A 25,009-nucleotide genomic window follows, 5' to 3' on the forward strand; every position below is an offset into this window, starting at 1 on the left:
TACAGTTGGTTAGAGGGACAGTTTTATAATGTGAGGTACAGAGTCCGAATCTAGGTCTGGTCCCGCCATGTAGTACAGTTGGTTAGAGGGACAGTTTTATAATGTGAGGTCCAGAGTCCGTATCTAGGTCTGGTCCTGCCATGTAGTACAGTTGGTTAGAGGGGCAGTTTAATAATGGGAGGTCCAGAGTCCGAATCTAGGTCTGGTCCCGCCATGTAGCACAGTTGGTTAGAGGGACAGTTTTATAATGGGAGGTCCAGAGTCCGAATCTAGGTCTGGTCCCGCCATGTAGTACAGTTGGTTAGAGGGACAGTTTTATTATGTGAGGTCCAGAGTCCGTATCTAGGTCTGGTCCAGCCATGTAGTATAGTTGGTTAGAGGGACAGTTTTATAGTGTGAGGTCCAGAGTCCGAATCTAGGTCTGGGCCCGCCATGTAGTACAGTTGGTTAGAGGGACAGTTTTATTATGTGAGGTCCAGAGTCCGTGTCTAGGTCTGGTCCAGCCATGTAGTATAGTTGGTTAGAGGGACAGTTTTATAGTGTGAGGTCCAGAGTCCGAATCTAGGTCTGGTCCCGCAATGTAGTACAGTTGGTTAGAGGGACAGTTTTATAATGTGAGGTCCCGAGTCCGTATCTAGGTCTGGTTCCACCATGTAGTACAGTTGGTTAGAGGGGCAGTTTTATAATGTGAGGTCCAGAGTCCGAATCTAGGTCTGGTCCCGCTGGATTACACACAGGGCACTGTTGCTGATTTTGTTGATTTTATCTTTTTTTCTTATTTTTTTTCTTTAAGCGCAATAAGACGTTATAATTTGAAAAAAAAGAACTTTCATTAAGCTAGAAGATATGGGGGCTGGCTGATACAAATACGTTGCTGATTTTATGAAACGTTGGCATTCATACTTCATACAACAACTGGATCTGCTCTGGCAGGAAGTCAATGCTTTAGCCTGCTTGGTATTGAAAATATACATTCTAACACATAAACTAGAACTGTAAGCCAAAGGCTAACAATTACCCCCGCTCTATATAAACCAGAACTGTAAACTAAAGGCTTACTAAGGCAAAGCATTGTAAAGCAATCCAGTCTCCCACCAGTAATGATTTCTTAATCAGTGAGCTGTACTTATTTAATGAATCAGGGCTATTACCTCCATTTGGTTGGTATAAGGGCCCAGTCTGTAATAAAACATCCTGTACAACATAAACAACAACAGTACATTGATGATTGGACAATTTATTTCATGTTAAAGACATTACAAACATCTTTTTTCATTTATCTTACTCACTCACAATAGTTAAAAGCAGCATTCCTTCACCAGCTTCAAATATTCAGATTAGTGTAAATTGTGTGATAAGCAACAGTAAATATCACAGAAACAGTAATAGTTAGTGCCAGGGTTCCAATCCCAGGGACTGAGTTTTTCCTGTAATTATCACTGCCATTATATTTTCTCTATCCAGCCAATTCAAAGTGATTTAAAGGTTAACCTATTGTCCTCTGACCTAAAATAAACGGTAATACTGTTTCTCACTGGTTAAGGAACTCCTGCAGCAATGATACATGTAAGATGTTTTGCACTCTTTAAATATTTCACCGATTGTGTGTTCAAAATATGTATAACATTCTGTTGAACAAAGCTCCTTACAAGTGACTACACACCCAGCATACTGTATCCTACGACAACTGTACAAATCACAATACTAAACAGTGTACAAAACACTAAGTTTAAAATAAGTCTGGTGTTAGTTCTGGTATAGGTGTTACCAGACTTGTATTCCTATATCCAATATAAGAGGTCATTATAATACCAGAATACATCAATATAATACCAGAATACATCAATATAATACCAGAATACATCATTATAATACCAGTACAGTCCTCTATATTAGGGAAGTAGGTTGTAATACAGCTAGGAATTAAACAGGACTTTGATTTATGATCCCTATAATAAAATCTAGAAATCTAATGTGAAATCTTTAAAATATAAAAGTCTGGGATACAACACTTGGTGATTGTAAACTGCTAAGAGAAACAGAAGTATGTATAAAATGAGAAATAGTATATAGCATATAGGCATTTCAATTATTATCACATAACCTTGTTTATAATAAGTTAATAATTACTGATACATACGAGTTGATATATACCAACAATACTGAAAAACAAGCCCAAGAGTTGTATCCTGGTACTCCATCGGTGAAGTTTTGTGATCATTCAAACATCATGGATGGATGTGATCGTGGGGTGGACACTCCAAGCCTTTAGCCAGTTCTCTCTCAGTTTTACTGATAGGGAACTCACGTTTTAGGTATAATGTCCACAGTTTCTCATATTGTGATTATGTAGATAAGCTATAACGGATTTGATGAAAGACAAGATACTAGTATTAAAATCACACCTGTACAATTGTAATTAATTGATACAACAATTTACATGATCATTTACAACCCATGTTTATTTCTGTAACAAATACATATCAATACGGAACTGTTGTAGTACAACTCAAATTTAAAAAAAAAACAAATAATGGAAACAAATTTCCAAAACAAGATGCCTATGGGCCTTAATGGTCACCTGAGTTGTAAAACGTACAACTGTTTTCTGTTGTTGTGATATGACTAAGAAAACAAGTTTACCTGGGTATACATAAACCAAAAAAGGTCTTTTTAACTATGGATTCACAAACAAAGTGTTGAAGAACGACCAAGGCCACTTTCTTTTATCGTGATCCAAATGGTTGAACAGGTTGGACCAGAGATGTTCGTCTATGAAATAGTAATCTGATGCTGCTTTCAGACTAGTCTTAACAAAGCATTGCAAGGCCTGCATATACCCGAAAATATTACATTTAAAAACAGACAAACCCGTTGTTCTGCATAAACAAACAGGCCCCTGCACACACACACACTATGTACAGCTGGTAAGTATCAGAACAGACAAAACCTATATCAGTCTTCACCAATTTCTAGTAAACCAGTTCCTGATAATTATGCTATTAAAACAATGCCTAGCCCTTGCGGTCCTCAAGAAAAACGTAATTTTTTTGTACACCTCCCTTGTTTGCATCTCAGTTTTCATACTGTCAAACTGCCATTACATGACTTAAATTCCCATCAAGTTTAAATTACTTTCCTCAGAAAATACACATAATATCACGGTGTTATCCCAGTACATATAGACTATAAAATGTACCCACTTCATAACGGGGTTAATGAAATTCACAAGTTTGGATCACCTCAGGACATTTCTCTCAATGATTATAGCATCAGGTCTGAGGAGAAAATTGTTGAAGCAAGCCTTTTCACTCCTCTGGGCCCAATCCCTCAAGCCTTAGGTGTGTTTCAAGGCTTTTGTTTTCATACCATCAATCTAACATTCCATGATAATAATTCTAACCATATTTGAATTATTTCCAACTGAAAATAAACAAACTATACCCCAAAGTGTTGTTTCCATACACAAAATCTAGTAAAATGTTACCCCTCTCCATGGGGATAGGTGACCTAAAGGTGATGAAATTCAAAATGTTCATGAAGCACCTTAGATCTTTTCTGTCCATGAAGAGTATTTTATTCACATCTTGGTCTGGAGAGGATTATAGTTGAAACTTTTGTAAATTTGACCCCTTTGTGGCCCGCCCCTCAGGGCCCTGGCTCTGAGATCCATATAATTCACAAGTTTAACTGTGGAAGCTTCATAAAAATTTCATTAAAATCAGTTCAGCAATTTTTCAGCAAAATGACCCAAATTTGAATTGTTTAGGGATGTACGATGACAGACAAAAGACAATTGCAGCAGGTCACTGGAGACTTTGTCCCAGGAGACCTTAACAGTAGACAATACATAATAAATCAAACGCAGTCATTTCTCTGTTACTGAACACAACTTGGTAGAAGTCTGCTTCAAGTCTTTTTAGCATTTATAATTTTCTGTCTACATCACAATTGGGAACTCGCAGGTATGTCCCAGTCAGAGGTCAGTTGTCACATGAGCTGTCATCGTCCAATGATGTGAGGGGCTCTCCAGTGATCAGTAATCCTTTCTCATACAGTGATGTCGCTATTTCAAGCTGAAAGTAAAGTAACATAACATCACACACCTTCTCTGGCTATTTTATATTATAACAGCACTGCGTACAACACCTAACATAGCAAGGGAAACCTATCTGATAGGAGACTTAGCTATACATACAAAGACAATTAGTTTATCCCACTTCATAGTAAAAATTCTAATGAGACATAGATAGACATGGTCTGTGTACTTATATTTTACACTCAAAATGAATTCACCATTATAATGGATGGCAACAAGGTAAAACTGAAACTGTGATATGTCACGGTATACAGCATTCTATGAACGATTATTTTAACAAGATCTCGGTAATAGAGGGATAGCTTAGAACTGCTGACCTTTTTCTCCAGGGTAGGTAGTGGCAGGTTTTCCACACTGACAAACTCCGGGTAGGAGTGGATGAGGAACTCTACAGCAGAGGCTACCTATAATGGATGATCAGGGAGTTAAACAATCTGTACAATTTATAGTACATACAGGAGATCCCACTTCACACATATATACAATCACTGACATCCTATAAACAGATCAAACAAACAACAGCAACATAAATGTGGCATAATACTCTGCCAACAGAAGTGAATATCCTCAAGTAGGCTGTCATAATGATATAAGAAAACCAGTATATGTATATTTTAACCTGTTTTAACCTGTTAACATGTATATTGGACTGTCATATCACATCCCAATACAAAAAGAACAAATATCAACATGTTGCAACATTGTCCAAGGCTCATTTTTACAGATCTGTTGTAAGTGTTTCCTGTTTGCAAATTATTACAATGCTAAATACCAAACAACAGGCTATTACTAGTGGTGGAAGTCTATGCATAATAAATGATAAGTTCAATTAAAATCCATCCAGTTGAGCTTTGTGTATGTATGTGTAAACAAGCATTGTGGGCTATGGTCTAAGTTATATGGAGTAACTTTACAGAAATTAGTTTAAAATATTAGTAAGGAATGCTTAGACAATAAAAGTTTCCCCTCATTATGATTTTGTCATAGTTGTGTTAAGTTCCATAAAATTCTATTGGAACTTAAGTCAGGAACCAGCAGCCTAGTGTTATACTGACAGACAAATAGATGAACAGGTAAGCATATGACCTTGACCTTCAACTGGTTTCAAGAGATTGATGTCAGGAATAATTGTGTGAGGTTTCATGCAATATGGTTACAAAACTTCAGTCAAGAAAAAATTGTCTAGCCAACTTTCAATCGGCATGTAAATATTGGTAAGCAGTGACCTTGACTTTGAATGTTTTACCTTGACCTTCAACTGGCCTAGACTGATGTAAGGAATACTTGAATGAAATTTCATACCATTTGGTTAAATTGTTATTGTCTGCAACATGCAGACAATTCAAACATTGAAAGATGGAGGACTCTCATGATGTGAGAATTTGTGATTATTCAAACTCTGTTAATTTTTTACAGTTATTCAAACAAATAATGACATGGAACATCACGGTACACTTATGTAATCACTTGTGTGATATATACTTACCTCAGCCTCCACGTCTATGTACTGTGGATCAACCTTGTGGTATAACCGTGCATTCTCCAGCGTGTGATATATCCTAACTTCATCCTCTTCTGTTAGGAGTCTGTAACAAAATAGCAAGAAAGACGTAAGCCAACGAGTGCAAAGGGATACATAAAACAGCTGGCATTAAGGACAACTTGCCTATAATATACAGCCACAGACATGCTAATATCCAAACAACAAAGTCGGGATAATAGTTTAAATAATATTTTGACACTCCACTTGGAGTTCAGCAGGGCAGTCAAAGAAGAGGGAAAATAATTTTGCTTTTGGATCGATTGATCTAGTGTTGACAATGCCTTACCTGACAATGCCTTACCTGACAATGCCTTACCCGAGAATGCCTTACCTGAGAATGCCTTACCTGACAATACCTTACCTGACAATGCCTTACCTGAGAATGCCTTACACAATGCCTTACCTGAGAATGCCTTACCTGAGAATGCCTTTCCTGACAATTTTGATGGCTGTGTCTGGTTCAATTTCTGTTGCTCCTACAACCTGGCTTTTCTGTTTGTCCCACTTCTCTCCTCCATTGTGTATACTGCATGATTTCTCAGCTTCAAACAGGAATATTGGATTAAAAACAATGTCTGGCTTAAACATGACAACAAACAAGAGATCCCAGGGAGATCTAGTGCCCAACACTGTACCATCTTCATAAAGGTCCTATCTAAGAATATTTACATTTCTACTGAACTTGGACTCAATATACGTTAAACCTCCGGTCAGTTCGAACAAAATTAAATACATATTGCTTAACCTGTTCGAATTATATCAAATTGTAGCCGCCAAAATAAGCGCGAGTTCGAATTATCAGAGTGAATTCAAACAATTTGGGATTAAATCATGAAATGTGGACGGACCCCAGGATTTAATCTGTTTTCTGGCTAGCTTTGGGAAATACTTTAGAGGCCTGCATCGCCACGTGTTACCCCTGTGAAATATTACATTTAGAATGCCTTGACACAAACCGCCACATCAACGAACAGGCCAAGTGTGAATGGAAAACACGCTTCTTAACGGACTTGCTATGTGTAGTATAGAGTAACAATAATTCATATAAATCGTTTACTTACATGTCAATTGATTATTAAATATGTTGCAGGTTCATTTTCACTCCGTATAATGTACAAAGCAGCGGCCATTATGTAGGCCCCGATAGGGGGGGGCCGGTATTATTGAGTATGCGGATTGGGGTTTGAAACTGTGGCTACAGATTGCACCTGAGCTAGTTTTCACTTACGGATTCACTTCTTTCGTATGATAATGATGTAATATACTTGAAATTCAACCTGTTACCCAAACGTTGCTGTCAACGTGTATTGTTGACCAAGACGAGCGATTTTACGAGACCAGCATTTTGAATGCCGATAGTCAAACTCGCACTTCAAATTAGATTCACCGTTACCCAAACTTTGTACGATGTGTTCGAACTATCTGAAATGTTGATAAGGCGGGTTCTAACTATAACTAGACAAACAATTATTGTTTTTATTGTTAAAAAGGTGTGTTCAAACTATCCGCCTATTCGAACTGACTGGAGGTTTACCGTACCTACTTAACATTCTAAAAGTTATTTTTCAATGAACTTTTCAGTTGGCGTATGAATACATCAGCATATTATCATACTGATTACAATGTGAAGTCCGGAAAGTAGTTCCATTCAAAGATTGTTTTAAATTTTGTATTTTTTTTGTCAGAAGTATGCAATTGAATTGAAAAAATAATTTACATCTTAATTTGCTTATTCATCTTACCAGGACGACGTCTCACAGTGAGTGATGATGTCATAAGTGTTGATACCTTCTGTGGTGTTAGACTTGCACAAGACCGATATTTTAGAAATTATCCAAACAAATATCATTATCGCTCTGAATGTAAATATAAGGATAGAATCCCATTTTGTTGAGGTTTATGGGGTATAAACCTCAATTGGTCTTAAGACAAATTGAGGTTTATAAACCTCAACAACAAAAAATATAATCCTTAATTGATCTTTTCTCTCATCTATTGGATTGAGTCATGTAAACAGTTAATACCTTAATTATGGAAACTTAAGATCAAAGTTTCCTACTGTTGTGAACGGCATTGCTATTTCAAAAGTGAAGCTGTCGTTTGACCTATTTACTAGGACAGTACTTCATGTGTCACAAGGAGGACCGGAATTTCGAATTTGAGAAACATCTGTCTCGTACTTCTTGGAAAGTAGTGATAATGAACAGAAACTGCTGAAATACAAGATGGCTGCCTTTCATCAGTAATGATCATTTTGTTTTTCTGATCAGCCTCAAAATGTCTCAGGCACAACTAAGGATCTAAGAAAATCAACATACGAAATTTGATAAAGATCTGTTAATTGCTTCTTCAGATAAAGTGATAACAAAGTTGAACAGCCGAATATGAAGATGACTGGTGGCCATCCTGCTTGTCAGATTAGTCCGCTAGTTAGTTCAATATGTCAAAACTCTACCTACCTTCTGTCGGAACAGGAGGCAGATTGTCATGTACAAACTCTCCTGTCAAAAATCTACCTACCTTCTGTCGGAACGGGAGGCAGACAGTCATGTACAAACTCTCCAGTCTAAACTCTACCTACCTTCTGACAGAACGAGAGGCAGACTGTCGTGTACAAACTCTCCTGTCTAAATACTACCTACCTTCTGACAGAACGGGAGGCAGACTGTCATGTACAAACTCTGCTGTCTAAATTACCTACCTTCTGACAGAACGGGAGGCAGACTGTCATGTACAAACTCTCCTTTCTAAACTCTACCTCCCTTCTGACAGAATGGGAGGCAGACTGTCGTGTACAAACTCTCCAGTCTAAACTCTACGTACCTTCTGACAGAACGAGAGGCAGACTGTCGTGTACAAACTCTCCTGTCTAAATACTACCTACCTTCTGACAGACCAGGAGGCAGACTGTCATGTACAAACTCTCCTGTCTAAATTACCTACCTTCTGACAGAACGGGAGGCAGACTGTCATGTACAAACTCTGCTGTCTAAATTACCTACCTTCTGACAGAACGGGAGGCAGACTGTCATGTACAAACTCTGCTGTCTAAATTACCTACCTTCTGACAGAACGGGAGGCAGACTGTCGTGGATGAACTGTTTGCCCATCTGATCACAAGCAGCATCCACTGGGGCATTACTTATCATCCTCATCATTGTCATGTACAAACTCTCCTGTCTAAACTCTACCTACCGTCTGACAGAACGGGAGGCAGACTGTCGTGTACAAACTCTCCAGTCTAAACTCTACCGACCTTCTGACAGAACAGGAGGCAGACTGTCGTGTACAAACTCTCCTGTCTAAATACTACCTACCTTCTGAAAGAACGGGAGGCAGACTGTCATGTACAAACTCTGCTGTCTAAATTACCTACCTTCTGACAGAACGGGAGGCAGACTGTCGTGTATAAACTCTCCAGTCTAAATTCTACCTACCTTCTGACAGAACGGGAGGCAGACTGTCGTGTACAAACTCTCCTTTCTACACTCTACCTACCTTCTGACAGAATGGGAGGCAGACTGTCGCGTACAAACTCTCCAGTCTAAACTCTACCTACCTTCTGACAGAACGAGAGGCAGACTGTCGTGTACAAACTCTCCTGTCTAAATACTACCTACCTTCTGAAAGAACGGGAGGCAGACTGTCATGTACAAACTCTCCTTTCTAAACTCTACCTACCTTCTGACAGAATGGGAGGCAGACTGTCGCGTACAAACTCTCCAGTCTAAACTCTACCTACCTTCTGACAGAACGAGAGGCAGACTGTCGTGTACAAACTCTCCTGTCTAAACTCTACCTACCTTCTGAGAGAACGGGAGGCAGACTGTCATGTACAAACTCTGCTGTCTAAATTACCTACCTTCTGACAGAACGGGAGGCAGACTGTCATGTACAAACTCTGCTGTCTAAATTACCTACCTTCTGACAGAACGGGAGGCAGACTGTCGTGGATGAACTGTTTGCCCATCTGATCACAAGCAGCATCCACTGGGGCATTACTTATCATCCTCATCATTGTCATGTACAAACTCTCCTGTCTAAACTCTACCTACCTTCTGAGAGAACGGGAGGCAGACTGTCATGTACAAACTCTGCTGTCTAAATTACCTACCTTCTGACAGAACGGGAGGCAGACTGTCATGTACAAACTCTGCTGTCTAAATTACCTACCTTCTGACAGAACGGGAGGCAGACTGTCGTGGATGAACTGTTTGCCCATCTGATCACAAGCAGCATCCACTGGGGCATTACTTATCATCCTCATCATTGTCATGTACAAACTCTCCTGTCTAAACTCTACCTACCTTCTGACAGAACGGGAGGCAGACTGTCGTGTATGAACTGTTTGCCCATCTGATCACAAGCAGCATCCACTGGGGCATTACTTATCATCCTCATCATCATCTGCTCCACCTTCCGAAGGAATTCCTTCCTCTGTGGGTTGTCCTGAATGAGTAACAACCATCAAACCCAGTAAGTACAGGTATTGACATTTACGGGAGGCACACTGACATGTTTGAACTCTATATTTACTGATCTTATTGAAGAAAATATTACTTGAGTATAAAGGAATGTTTAAGCTTAGTTAGACCTTAAAATTTCATACTTATTTTCTGGTAGCATACAAACATAAAATTGTTTTAATTTAAAAAAAAAATCAAAAAAATCCTGAAGATCATGTAGCAAAGCAAACATTTTCCCTTCAAAATGTCAAAATAAATTTCAGGGTCAGTAGAATATAAATGGATGGTCAGACTACAACACTTACAACATCAGAGTTAGCCACCCCCATGAAATTGAGGTAGCCTCGGGGCAAACCTTTTCTGAATTCAACATCTTCTTCAACAGCTAACTGCACTGCCCTAGGCATTAGCTGAAACAAATTAATACACAAAGAGGTTCTACAGATGAAATAAGATTGGAGTTAATCATATCATGTAGAATGTGAATTTCTTATACCATAGCATTGATGTTCTTACTGAAAAACTGACAAAATACACGTTCATTTTTTACTTCAAAAGTATGACATTTGACCCTTTAATCTTGATCAAATCAATGACAACTGAAATCTAATTAGTAGAACTTAACATAATCATAAAGATTATGTGTAATTAACTATAATGTAAATATAAGCTACTTCTGTTAAAGAGTTCGTGAAATATCTATATACAGAAGGACAATGCATAGACACACATACTGACAAATCCATTACTATATACTCCCCCTCAAATACATGGAGAGTATACTGATTTGTTCAGATTATATTATAAATTTGTACCTTTTCAAATAAATCGCCCCATGTGTTCTTCTGGTAACAGGAAACGGTGATGTGTAGGGAGTGTTCATCTCCAACTGTTTTAGCCTGGACAAGAATTCAATATCAAATACATTGTAATCTGCCTTAACCAAAACATTCCTAATTCAGGAACCTTAATGAAAACAAGCCTTCATTAGGTCCTATAACATTTCTCTATCACTTTCACTGGTACAATACTAAATCCTGGTTTTTTTTTACTGGAAATATGGAGATCAATGTTTTTTGTCAACACAATTTCTCTGTACTACTTATTTAAATCACCTTATCAATTTCAATCAGTTAAACAAAAGATATTGGGACCTTAATCATGTTCCAATGACAGATCACAAACAAATATGTTGAATGTAAAACAAATGTATATATCTACTCTAGTGAATTCAGTGACTCTAGGTTCACCAAATGTGAAATGTGAACAGGCAGCTGTATAACTCTTAACTAGAGAATCAGATAAACCCAACAGATGTCCACCCAAACCATGGGCAGTACAAATCCTGTAATACACCTGATGGTTTGTCCCCTTGGAAAGTACTGAAGATCTGGGGCCTGTCTACTTTAATATGCAAAACAACTGATTTGTCCGATTTTAAATGTAACAATTTTCTGGTGCACCTGCAATAGTTTATGCAGGACTTGTAAGGTTTTGTCAATGCTCACCTGAAATCAGCATCAGATTACTGGGTCCAAACTTATTGGACCATACAGCGTAATGCAACCTACCTGATGGATTGTCCCCCTTGGGAAGTATAGAAGATCTCCAGGCTCCAGGGTCTTCTCCAATATAGGCTCCCCTAAATCTACGTCAGTGAAGTTACCTGAATTAAAGCAAAACAAGTTAATGTCCCCTTTCGTGTCTCCAGTTCAACCAGTTTGTCTATTTTTAAATGTAACAGTTTCAGGTATAAACCCTGGCAGACCTGCAAATGTTTATGCAGGCCTTGTAATGCTTTGTCAAGGCTTGCCTGAAAGAAGCATCAGATTACTAGGTTCGCCCTTATTTCATAAATGAACAACTCTGGTCCAACCGGTTTAACTGTTTGGATCGCAATAATCAGAATTTGAACAATAATTGATTTAGTTAATGAGCACAAACTGTAGACCAGTCAGAGCACAACATGTTAATTAAGTGCTAATATTGCCCGGCTTTGAAATCTGACTTTGCTTAGTTTGCATGCTTCGAAAGTTTTATGAAAATTGAATGCTATTAAAGCAAGTGATCTAGTGGAAACCAATGGGGATGCTTCCAATCCCATAATATGTCCCATCAAACTTCCACCGGCTTTATAGGTATATGGTAACTGGTGCATACTGATTAATGATAATACATTTTAAATTATGTATATTGATGCTGTAGAATTATGATACTATATTGATGCTGTAGAATCATGATACTATATTGATGATGTAGAATTATGATACTATATTAATGATGTAGAATTATGATACTATATCGACGCTGTAGAATTATGATACTATATTAATGATGTAGAATTATGATACTATATCGACGCTGTAGAATTATGATACTATATTGACCCTGTAGAATTATGATACTATATTGATGCTGTAGAATTATGATACTATATTGACGGTGTAGAATTATGATACTATATTGACGGTGTAGAATTATGATACTATATCGACGCTGTAGAATTATGATACTATATTGACCGTGTAGAATTATGATACTATATTGACACTGTAGAATTATGATACTGGTTTCTTTAAGTTTTCAGCTTTAACCTCCGACAATACAGCTGTCACCAAACAGGTCAAATGTTTGATGTCTACAAAAACACAGGATGTTTAAACAACTCACCACTGGAGAACCTTGGCAGCTTTTCTGCATCTGATCTGGAAAAGAAAGTTTTCTTTATAAATTCATCAAAAATAAACTATACATCACAATCAATCAATCAGATAAGTCCTTTATTACCAATAACTAAACTAGGTATAAAGGCAAACTCCAAAAACATGAGTCTGACATATGAATATACCATTTGGTGGTCTGATGAAAGTACATGTCTCAAAATTATCATAATAAAGAACGAGAAAATAAGGACACAGTGAGATGTGGAGCTGTAACAAAGTTAATTCTTACTATCGTGGCAAAAAATAGAAGTTCTTCATCTTATTATAATTATTTTGATTTTCATAAGGTTATTTTTAAGTTTCAGATTAAATACTTACCGTGGGCTGTATAGTCGCCAGTGTTTCTTGCCCTCCAGCTGTAGTATAAATGCCTCTATATCATCGAAGTGGGGAGCAAACCCTTGTGTTCCTGGAGGTGTCAAGTACCTGTCAGCATAAAATAGTGTGTTGTAGAAAGTACAGCTGTCTCTGTCTATTGTGAACAAAAGAACAAATTTCTCCAGCATTGTTAAACGTATGATCTATTGTCATATTAACCCTGATCATTTCTTCTCTATCTATTTAATCTATAACAGTGAGGTGGTTCACCTGTTATTTTACTTTGCAGCCTTCATCGGCATACTGTCATAGTTTGTGTTTTAAAACTTGAAAATCACAAACGATCTGTTAATCTCAAAAGTCTGTATGCCACTGTAGTACATTTGTATTTTACCTTGTGGAAGTCTATCTATATGTAATTGAACTTATGGCAGTATGTTTCTAAGTATTTCAGTGTCCTTGTCTACATGAGGACGTTGAAAAAATCTATAAGCTCAATCTGTTTTCAAAACTGATACTGGTACATGTCAGTCTGTGAAATAAGCTGGTGGTCCGATGCCCGAGGCCAGTAAATTACAGGTCAGGCCAGTAAAGTTTGTGAAGCCAGAAGTCTGATGGGCCAGTGGAAAATTATCATACAAACAAATATATATATATATTGTTAAAACCATATCTGTGTTACGTCTGTGTTTCGTTACTGTAACACCTTTCATGTCGCATCGGGATAAAATTGGCAATTTTGAATTCCTAATGTGTTGCGTACCAAGGTAAGTCTAACATTCTTGCTTTTACCGCTACATGTCTCACTACTTCTGTTTTCGGTTTTTAAGTGTCAGGAGAGCATGGCGAGCTTCGATCCCTTTGATATCAGGAATGTGCACAACCTAGTTAGAAACGCAAATCGGAGACTCCCTTTAATGAAATGTATGCGTGGAAGGTTTATGACGCAAAGAGGGCAAGAAAATTTCAAACGACATGGAAAACGGATCGGCCATGGTTGAAATATGATGACAGTAAAGAGATCATGTTTTGTGAATGTTGCAGGGAGCAAGAGGACATCAGTTCTTTTTTCCGTCTGGACCGGTAATTTTAATATTGACGCTATAAAACAGCATGAGAATAGTAAGTTACATAAAAATAAGTGACCAAGTTAAACAACAACTGACATTATGATAAAAACCCTATAATATTAAACCTATTTACAAACCATTCAAGCTGTTTTATTATTTTTTTGTTTTCTTTCCTTATTTTGTACATTTATTTGGGCCAGTGAAAATTAGTTGGGGCCAGCTGTATATTCGGAATTCTTTTAGGCCCAAAGTGCCTGTGGCTTCTTAAGTTTTTCGTGCAGACTGACATGTATTGAAAATTGTCAATATTCATGCGTAAAAGTCTACAAGTTCCAGTTCATGAACTGGGGTAAATTAACTACTTGTTACAGAATCAGGTTTCATCTTCTGAATGACAGTAAACACAGACTGTTAAGGTGTTATTTAGCTGCTGCCTTACGTGTTAGCTCCCACACAACAGCCGAAGTACTCCTGTAACATAGACAGTAACTTCCACACGTTCCTCGAGTACGTCTGAGGGTTTAACAGGCGCACTGAACAGCCACTCTGAAGTAAAACACAAAATCACAATAAACATTCTCTGAAAAAGTTTTATCTAAAGCAGTGTTAAAGTGAATGCAGACACCTAGATAGCAATAAAAAGTTTAGTGTCAGGATGATTGATTATGGTGTAATTACCACAATGAAACAAACCACTACATAATCTTCACACAAAGAAATATTCTTATTTCTAATATTTCTTATTGAATAAAATAATATGTATTTTTATTGCATGTTGCTAGAATAAGGAGAAAGTGTTATTTATCATATTCTTCATTAAGTACTTAAATGGTTAAAGAAATACAGACCATATAGTATTTCATTTCTAACCTACTCAATATAGTTACCTGGTACATGTCCCAGACCACAGGAGCATACGCCCTTCCTACAGGATTGTGGGTTTCTCTCACGCCATTTGTATATGTTGTTATGTCAAGATTCACTGAAAACTGAAGATTTTCCTGTAACAAAGAAATTTACTTCCGATGAGCTTACTTCACTCATTCTAAACTAATAGCACTTGAAAATATGTTTATCCATTATTTACGTTCTAACCAGACTATTCTGCATGACAGATTAATCTCATTTCTAAAACCATTGCTGTGTTTTTGTTCATTCCATAGAAAGGTTAATGCAATATGGAATTTTGAGGTAATCCAAGATTACGTATAAGATTTAAGTACCAGTATGAAGAAAGGCAGTACACCATGCAGCGCAAGGCAGATTGGGTTGGGAAAAAAGTGTGGAGACCTTATGCACCTACTGGCGCGGAGAGACTTAAGGTTTAGGAATGAAGTTAAGGGTATCGTTATAAATGGGATATAACAGGTCAACAGTGATAATTTTGAGGTATTCCAAGATTCTGTATAAGATTTGAGGTACCAGTATGAAGTTAAGGGTATCATTATAAATGGGATATAACAGGTCAACTGTGATAATTTTGAGGTATTCCAAGATTCCATATAAGATTTGAGGTACCAGTATGAAGTTAAGGGTATTGTTCTAAATGGGATATACAGTGTAATAGGTCGACAGTGATACTTTGTATATTACCTCTCGCAGGATCCTGTCTAGTTCTGCTGTACTGAACCATCCATCATTGTACTGCTTCATGTGTCTCTTCACCAGTAAAGGTTTCTTCTCCCACAGTTCTCTGGGGAAATCAACAAAATATGTATTGTATCTACATGTACAGGGGTTAACGAATCATGTAACATGCTATGAACATCTGAACTATAAAATTCAACTCCTTCCCTGGATTATTTCAATATTTTACAATGCTTTCTAAATGTTATGTAAAAGTATGTATGGTCGAGTAAGTGATACCAAGATATAATTGACCTTTGACAATATATTTACACTGACAATATGACAAAGCTTTTACAGAATGTAACCAGTCAATTTGTTGTCAAAATGTATTCATTGTTTTCATTTGTGCATGTTACAGGTTTTACCTGTAGAAATAAACATTTTGTATTAACAACAAGACCTGTCTTATCATTTATAAACAACAAGTGGTCTACAAGAATTACATTAACAATAATTAAACACCAACATTTGAACGTTAGGTATTAATTGATGCTGTGTTAATTGTTTTTAATACATCCAGGAGCTTGATAAATCTAAATTGCTCTAAACTACTACAAAACCACCTTAGAATACCAGACACAAAATATTACTGACACTGATTGTACTCCTCATCACTGATGTCTTGTTCCAGCAAAACTTTCATGCTCAATTCCCCACCACTTTAAATAGTACTGCATCTATTGATTCCATTCAATTGATTGAAAATTAAATATGTCTAAAACTACTCATCTATTTACCTTTTTTATTTTTTTTAAAGAGAAGAAGTGTAACTAAAACATTTGTATATCATCATTCAAATAATGGTGATCTTTACTGTCCGGAGTAAGATATGTTCTGATGATATCATCATAACAAACAATATCCACCAATGAAGGTATTAAAGGGATAGGACAGCATTAAACACAAGTTGATTCTGAGTAGTAAAATGTCTTATTTTTCTTGTGACAAAAATATTTTATATTACTCACTTGAAAAATTTGTCTGGTTTTACAGGGTGTATGAGACACTCAAAAATTCTCTTGGCTTCCATTGTGCTGTCATGCATGTATGGTAAATTAGAATTTTCCATTACAGTTTCTTCTGCAAAATCCATGGCTTGCTCTATTTCCTGAAAAAAAGCAGTGACAATGTATTCACTCTTACAGGCATGGAACTGATTTGTTATATTTGAACATATTTGTCATTTGCTTCTCATGAACAGTGGAGTTCACAGTTAAATTTAATAACCAGCTGATTTTACATACCCGAGATAAATATATACTGGGATAACAAGCGGGTTTTTTTGTATATCAATTTATTTACGAACATTGATAAAGGTAAACTAGATCAACTTATATTGGAAAAGTACTGAATTGTTATTTATTTATTTTGCAAAAAACACATTGAATTTTAAATAAATTATTGGAAATTGTTTTAAGCTGAATATAGTTTCATCATAAAAATAGATATATGCACATACCTCTGTGCTACATTCAAACTGATCACTTTTGGAATTCTCAGATTTCTTTTTCTTGCTTGGTGTTCCATTTTCAGCAGAGTTATGGTGTCTCTTGGTTTTTTTCTGCGTTGATCTTGAATTTGGAGACTCCCCTTCTTTTCCTAGTTTGGGTGAGGAATTCTCTTTGCTGGCTGGTGATTTGGGTGACTTTATTTGAGGTTCTGATGAGTTTTCATCTTTGACTGACCTTGGCTTGACCTTACCAGATGACTGTGATGAGTCAATGGGAGGCTTTGATTGTGACTGGACTTTACCTTTAGGTGGTAAGGGGTTAGTGCCGGAGTGCATCTTACGTCGAGGCTTGATGATTGTTGTTTGTGGTACCTTGGGTGTGTCTTGACGAAGACTTGCACCTGTTTATATAACATATGAAATTCTCCTGTGAATAATGTTAAGTAGTTTGCTAAACTAGCTCATTATTAAAGCAAAAACTGTTTAACAACATACAGATTGTGTGACTTACTGGACAGCTTTTCCTTGTGTGACTTTGAAGCAACAGCTGGTGTGGAGTCGTTGGTCAGGTCGGAGTTGGATGCCCGTAGACTGGTCAGTTTTACTGTATCTCCATCTCCAGCCACTGGACCACTCTCACGCATCTTTAGGATGGAAGGCCTTATCTTTGGCGTTCCCCGCAAACTTTGTCGCAGACTGCCTGACTTCAGTGCTCTCTGTGATAAATCATTTATTATTATCCATACATTGCACACATTCAAGCATAATAAAATCACATACAGCTCCATGTATACAAACAAATTTAACTTGTGATAGAAACTAGTTTATAAACTATCATTTCATCCTTTTCATACTTGAGTTACAAAAATTGGATACAATCTCTTCGAATAAAAGCACATTCTAACTAGGCATAACTGTGAATTTACATACCATAAAGAAATACTATCTTCACCAATAGAAATATTAACCCTTTGCAGGAATACATATATTAAGTTATTGGAGAAGATATGAAAAGTAAAGCAGGAATACAACGTATTTTCGGACCAGGATTTTTTTACTTCTGCCATCAGTCTTCTTATCATCATTTACATTTACAGCAGGTGTACTGGCGGCACGACGAATAGTGCTCCTGTCAATATCATTCTGCGGCTCTACCTCCTGTAATGAAGTTTGAAGTTAATCTGGATTGCTATTCTTTTCATTTAAATAAATACCATATCATGTATACTGTTTTTTGAAATTATCTCATCCTTACGAGGAAAACTCTTCAGTACAACCTCTTCAAATATTGTACCAAAATTAGAAGCACACATCAGAAATGTCCATGCACAAAATTTAATAATTAAACCACTTTCTACCTGTCTACATTATATAAATATTTCATGTGATGTTCCAAGATCTGTTATATATCTTGTGGTCATGAGAAAAAGGTTTTGTTAATATGATGTACATGGTCTCTGTCAGACTTCATTAGTAATTCTACAGAAATATTGAGACCTTGAAAACAAGTATCTTGAAAAGTTTTATATTTATATCGGTAAAGTTGTAAGGTTTTATAATGTGTACAAACACCAGAATAAAAGTGTTGCTGTTATTTCTTCTTCCAATCACTGTGACAGAACTCATAGGTATGAGTGCAATTGTGACAATCAGGTGTTCTTTGAGGTGGCATTTTTATAATAACACATTTTTATGAAGATTTTTGGAAATGAAAATGATAACATGGCAACAAATGTAGGTTAAAAGAGAGTACGTTATATTATACTGGCAAAAGGCATGTGCAGGTAAGTGATTGGGCCCCCCCCCCCCCCCCCCGACAATACCTACAGTCATCTACCAGTATTCAGGTATTAGGGAAGGGAATGAGGGATACAAATATGTACAGCTCTGACAAGATTTGACCGTCCTTAAATGACCATAGCTGTTAATAGGACGTTAAACAATACTAAACCAAACCAAAACCCGACAAGATTTGGCTTATGTACTGGTGTGTATATTTATTATCAACCGAAAGTATCCCGAAACCGAACCCCTGTGATTCATGTAAAGATGTACCCCAACCCTACTACTATAACATAAGAGGCCGCTGGTCGGCTTTTTTTTCTATCGGATATGATTTTTGGCGACACGGCGCCTGTCAAAAGTATCTTGCCGTGTAAACCTCTAACACTGTTGGAGTACCCCAACCCTAACATCACCCACACTCTGGCCTACATCAAAATTGTAAACATGACACTGACAACAAACATGTTTACTTTTCCCTTATTACTACCGATGAAATGGAATCGACCGAAAACTACAAACAGATGGTATGATACCTTTTTCGATTTGAAAACAGAAAATGCTGACACTCTCTTCATTTTCGACGATCTTCACTGGTACACAGACTAGAGATTGTAAAATCGTCACTGAACCATGAAAAATGTACTCTTGATTTAAACCTAAATCGAGGAACAGTCTTAATCCATTTAACTACATCCCGCCATGTGTTGCTGTTCAAATTTAAGATCGCTTGCGATGTTATAAATTGTCTGTTATTTTTTTTCTTTTGGCTCAAACTGTCACTAAATTGTACTTTATCTTATTCCGAAATATTTTAAGACCGAATTAAATTCAAATTTGAGATGAAAACATACTACACAACAAAACCAATTTAGCTTACATCGCTGAAAAATATGTCTCGATATGAGTTATCGTTCCTGTATATTTTATTAAAGTTTATAAGTACACGGGTACTGTAGCTTCGTCTGTTAATATACACATAATGCTTATATTATACGGTGACGGACCCAGGGGTGTTGCCCTAGTTGCCCGGGCAACACCCATTTTTCTGTGTTCAAAAATAATCTGGACTTAGGTTTTTGAAGATTTTCCTCTTTTTCCTATGGATTTCCTTCTAATATCAACCATCCTGTGAACTATGATTTTCTATGGCAAGCAGCAGTTTGAATATCTATATATGTCTAAGGGTGCAGTTGCCCAAACAAGGAGTCCACTACTTATACTCTAAACATTAGGGGATTAACCATCTTTTTATATATATTAGTAGAGTCTCCAGTCAGGTCAGTGGTGAAGGCTCACCGGTCTGACTCTACCTAATCGTATGGTTCTAATGTCACTGGTGTGGTGATCACCCTGTCAGTTGAGAGATAAACCATCTGTTGGAATTAGGTATATAGATCAGAGACGTATAAAGCCAGTATATATATATGTAGTATATACGTCTCTGTATAGATTAAGTGTTATTTCAAAAGTAGAGTCCTTTTCATGATAGATAAACCTGTATTTTCACCTGTGGTTTCATGTACACATGATCACCAGGAGTGATTTATTATACCACAGACTTAGATAACAATCTAATTCCGTGATTATACCTATTAAAAATTGTAAATGTCAAAAATAAATGTGAAAGACAATTAAGCATCCACCTTAGCATCACATTATCAGGTGAATAATAACCAGTGTTAATAGCATAAAAGCCTGGCATGTATATATATATCCTTTTTAACAGGTGTTGCCCTTAAACATATGCATGCATACAAATTCACAATAAGAGACAAACAGTTAAATCATAATTCATATTTTTGACAAAATAAATCAATATTTAATCTCTGAGGTACTCTTATGAAACGAATATCCTGTTAAAAATAAAAGGAATATGGCTGGGCAAGTGCTTTACATTTTTTTATTGAGGTTTCTTACATAAATCTGCAAGATACTTAATCAAAAATTGCAGATCAAAAAATGTTCTTACTTACCTTTTTTATTTGCGCATGTGAAATATCACTGTGTATGCAAAAATAATATTGCATATGGACAGAGATGTATATATAACACGTCTGTATTATATACGTCTATGATATGGATTAAAAATTAAATAAGGCATGTTATATAATTGCAAAAAATAGCCGCGTATTTCGCATATATTTTGGAGTAAGATATTTTGAGCCGTGTTATATTCGATTTGTGGGTTTGGAAAATATTATTTCCGTATATATAGTGGGAAAAAATGTAACACACTTGCTGCACCCTAATGACTCAAATTACCACAACCAGAAACTGTAACAGTTAAGTGCACTTGATGTTTTTTCAGGCATGACTAATAATTCATTCAAATTAGGAAAACAAATTTGAACCTTGCAGAAACCTTGACTGTGTAGTTTTTTAATTGGAAAGAATTTTGTTTTGTTTAACATTTTGATTTGAATTGGTAAAAATGAACCATAGTATAACGGTACGGTTTTCATTAGATAGAACAGTGGTTTATAAGATTTGTCTCAATTAAGGCCCATTCTTGCAATTCAATATGAACTGCGAAGCAATTCATAAAATTTGTCTCAAGACCCATTGAAATTTATACCCCATAAACTTCAACAAAACAGGTTTCAATCCTTAAATAACCTTTATTATAAATACATACGTCAACACTAATTCAGAAAGTGGATTGGTCCATTGGTTTACATGTGTTCATTGGTTCAATGCATTGGTTAACACCTGTTGATTGGTCCACTGGTCTACATGTTGATTTGCCCAATGGTTTATAGGTGTTTATTGATCAATTGGTTTGCAAGTTTTGATTAACCCACTAAGTTTACCGGTGTTGATAGGTTCGCTGGTTACATTTGCTGATTGGTCTACGTCAGTTGATTAGCCAATCGGTTAACATGTGTTGATTGTTCCAGTGGTTTACATGTGTTGCATGATTTGTCAATTGGATTTCAATTGTGTTGATTGGTCTATTGGCAAAAAAAATAATGTTTGATCGGCTACTAGTACCGGTGTTGATTGACTTATTGGTTTACAGGTGTTGATTGACTTATTGGATTACAGGTGTTGATTGACTTACTGGTTTACAGGTGTTGATGGACTTATTGGTTTACAGGTGTTGATTGACTTAATGGTTTACAGGTGTTGATTGACTTATTGGTTCACAGGTGTTGATTGATTGGCTACTGGTGCTGATTGACTTATTGGTTTACAAGTGTTGATTGACTTCTTGGTTTACAGGTGTTGATTGACTTCTTGGTTTACAGGTGTTGATTGACTAATTGGTTTACAGGTACTGATTGATTCGCTACTGGTGTTGATTGACTTCTTGGTTTACAGGTGTTGATTAACTAATTGGTTTACAGGTGCTGATTGATTGGCTACTGGTGTTGATTGACTTATTGGTTTACAGGTGTTGATTGATTGGCTACTGGTGTTGATTGACTTATTGGTTTTATGCTAGTTCATTTGTATACAGGTGTTGTTGGCTCCATTGCATGGTATACAGGTGTTGATTGGTTTACAGATGCTGATTGGTCCATTGGTTCACAGATGTTGATTGGTCCATAGGCGTTAATGGACACAATGGTTTACACGTGTTGATCGGTCCATAGGTTTACATAAATGGCTTGCTTTAGTAGATAAACCATATACACATAGTAATTGCATGTAAGAGTTATCTTTCTTGAAAAACTTCACAGTAGTGAAATAGGTAGCCGGTTTCCTGAAGTACAGAAAAATGGACACATGTGACTCATTGATAAAAAAACAACTGAATTAATGGCTGCATTGCTTTGAAATACTTTAATATTGAGAGACCACTGTTCTATTTAAGGTGTGATAAATGTGAGACAAGTTATGTGTGAAGTGCAAAACAGCTCATAATTTTAAGGGAGAGATGACCCATGTGTTAAGTGTGAAACAAACTGTTTTAAGTATAAGACAACCATGTGTTAAGTGTAAGACAACCACATGTTACGTGTGATAGCCTAGCTATGTGCCAAGATTGAGACAAACTGTGCTACATAACCTTATTTCAAGTGTGAGTCAGCCCATGTGTTAAGTGTAAGACCTGTTTTTAACATGAGTACGTAACCCCTGCATTAAATATGAGGCAGCCTGGGTGTCAAGTGTGAGACACCCTGTGAGTTTGAGACAGTTTGTATGTAAAGTACTATATAGTCCATGTGTCAAGTGTGAGGTAGCCGTTGTGTTAAGTGCGAGACATGTAGAGTCCATGTGTTAAATGTGAGGCTGCCAGTGTTTTAGTGAGACAGCCCATGAGTTAAGTGTTTCGTCAGGCTATTTGTTAAGTGTTAGATATTCTGTAAATATGTGAGAGACATCCCATGTGTTTAGTGTGAAACAGTCCATGTGTTGGTTAAGTCTGAAACAGTCCACGTTTTCAATTTTAAGAGGACAACGCATGTGTTCATTTGAGTTTAGGGAAATGGCTCCCCAATCATATTTTTTAATTTAAACTAACAAAATTTGTAGAAACTCTTTATATGATAAAATAAGTAATTTCTTCTATAAACAAACATATTTTAATTTCATAATAATTATGTGTACAAGTCATGTTCTTGACAATAATAAAATGCAATATTTTGTTAAAAACACTTGAGTCTCTTAATCTTCACACCACGTGTATGGCCCCTGACAATAATGTTCCCTCACTGATTGAAAATTCCTTGAACACCATCAAACAAAATTGCACCATAAAGACCACCAAAGGCATAAAACACTGACCAGTGGCATTAAACAACAAATGGATTTTATAGAATGAATCTTTGATCACATAAATATGATTCCAAATAAAACATGCAAAGACAAAATACTGGAATCTAATTATCGAAAAAGTAACTGTCCGAACTGTTTAATCTACATAAAAATACAACCCAAATTCATAAAGTGTAATTTAAAACATTTTAATCAGATTGGTCAGGACAATGGTTCAAGGAACAGTATACTATATGGTACAATATGGCACACATATCTACAATTAAACAACAACGTAGCAAGTATTTAGCCTGTACCCATACCTTAAAGGTAGGTAGGTAAGGAGATTGGAATGACAGCTTACCAAGTGACATTCCTTGGTGACCCTTATGCACATACAGAATCAAAAATAAAGTAATACACATCTCCATTAAAACATGTCTTACAGACACTTAAAACAACTCTCCATAGACCCAATGTCAGTACTCATAGATCATGGGTTTCTCTTTCATAGCAGACTGATGACAACAGTCTAGCAGTTTCTTTTGAGCAAGGCCCTGCAGAGCTATAAGGAAAGCTTTCAGGACCAGTTTCATCACTCTGATATGAATTGGAAATTCAAGTATTGTTCATCACATTTAATATGCACAATATATCTATTAACTGACTAAAGCATGTTTCCTCTGACTATTTCCTGTCTTCATCTTCACCATTGTCACTTTATGTGAGTTCTCATTAATGCAATGTCACAATGAGGCTGCATCAGATGCTTAACAACATGGGCAATACCATACATGCATAACACAGTAGTCATGTGTGACAAACTGTACTACTTTGCCTCACATGGCTGAGCCAAGGATGTAAAATATCATATTTTTTAAAAGTACCAGCCACAAGCAGATTTTGGAAACTACTAGACCAACATATATTGAAGTATTCAAAATGTTCACTAGCCCTGACATCAAATCTACAAGCCCTGGTTTTCCTTTGTATTGTTTTACAACCCATTGACAATTTGAGTATTTGTTTGGTCAAAATAAAATCCCACACCAAAACACAACGTGTAGTGGTGAAAGCATCCTCAACCCTACTCTTAACATAAGAGGCCGCTGGTCAGCCTTTGTTCTATCGCATATGATTTTGCCGACTGCGACATGCGCCATCAAAACTATCTCGCCATGTAAACCTCTAACACTGTTGGAGTACCTCAACCCTAACTCTAACC

General features: G+C 36.5%; 1 protein-coding gene across 1 annotated transcript; it reads right to left on the minus strand.

Moving 5' to 3' along the window:
• Window positions 1-1,863: 1,863 nt before the first annotated feature.
• LOC110459592 (ribosomal oxygenase 1-like) lies at window positions 1,864-19,804 on the minus strand. The gene is made up of 18 exons (XM_021511922.1): window positions 19,617-19,804; window positions 18,343-18,456; window positions 17,810-18,014; window positions 17,308-17,699; window positions 16,817-16,956; window positions 15,813-15,912; window positions 15,107-15,220; window positions 14,659-14,765; window positions 13,150-13,257; window positions 12,779-12,813; window positions 11,680-11,774; window positions 10,924-11,007; window positions 10,414-10,518; window positions 9,950-10,091; window positions 6,061-6,184; window positions 5,586-5,685; window positions 4,417-4,503; window positions 1,864-4,076 (listed from the first exon to the last, which is right to left on the minus strand). Exons 1-18 carry the CDS (start codon window positions 19,656-19,658, stop codon window positions 3,984-3,986), a joined length of 2,187 nt encoding a protein of 728 aa, XP_021367597.1. The 5' UTR covers window positions 19,659-19,804; the 3' UTR covers window positions 1,864-3,983.
• Between the last annotated feature and the right edge of the window lie 5,205 nt (window positions 19,805-25,009).

The sequence above is a fragment of the Mizuhopecten yessoensis genome, unplaced genomic scaffold, assembly GCF_002113885.1.
Source record: "Mizuhopecten yessoensis strain PY_sf001 unplaced genomic scaffold, ASM211388v2 scaffold10131, whole genome shotgun sequence".
NCBI classification, from domain to species: Eukaryota; Metazoa; Mollusca; class Bivalvia; order Pectinida; family Pectinidae; genus Mizuhopecten; species Mizuhopecten yessoensis.

Coding starts and splice junctions, on each gene's coding strand:
- LOC110459592 (XM_021511922.1), bottom strand. CDS start 19,658: ATGAAGAGAGTGTCAGCATTTTCTGTTTTCAAATCGAAAAAG. Junction 14,766..15,106: donor TGGTCTGGGACATGTACCAG/GTAACTATATTG, acceptor GTTTTACTTCAG/AGTGGCTGTTCAGTGCGCCT. Junction 6,185..9,949: donor GCCTCCCGTTCTGTCAGAAG/GTAGGTAGAGTT, acceptor TCCTGTTTGAAG/CTGAGAAATCATGCAGTATA.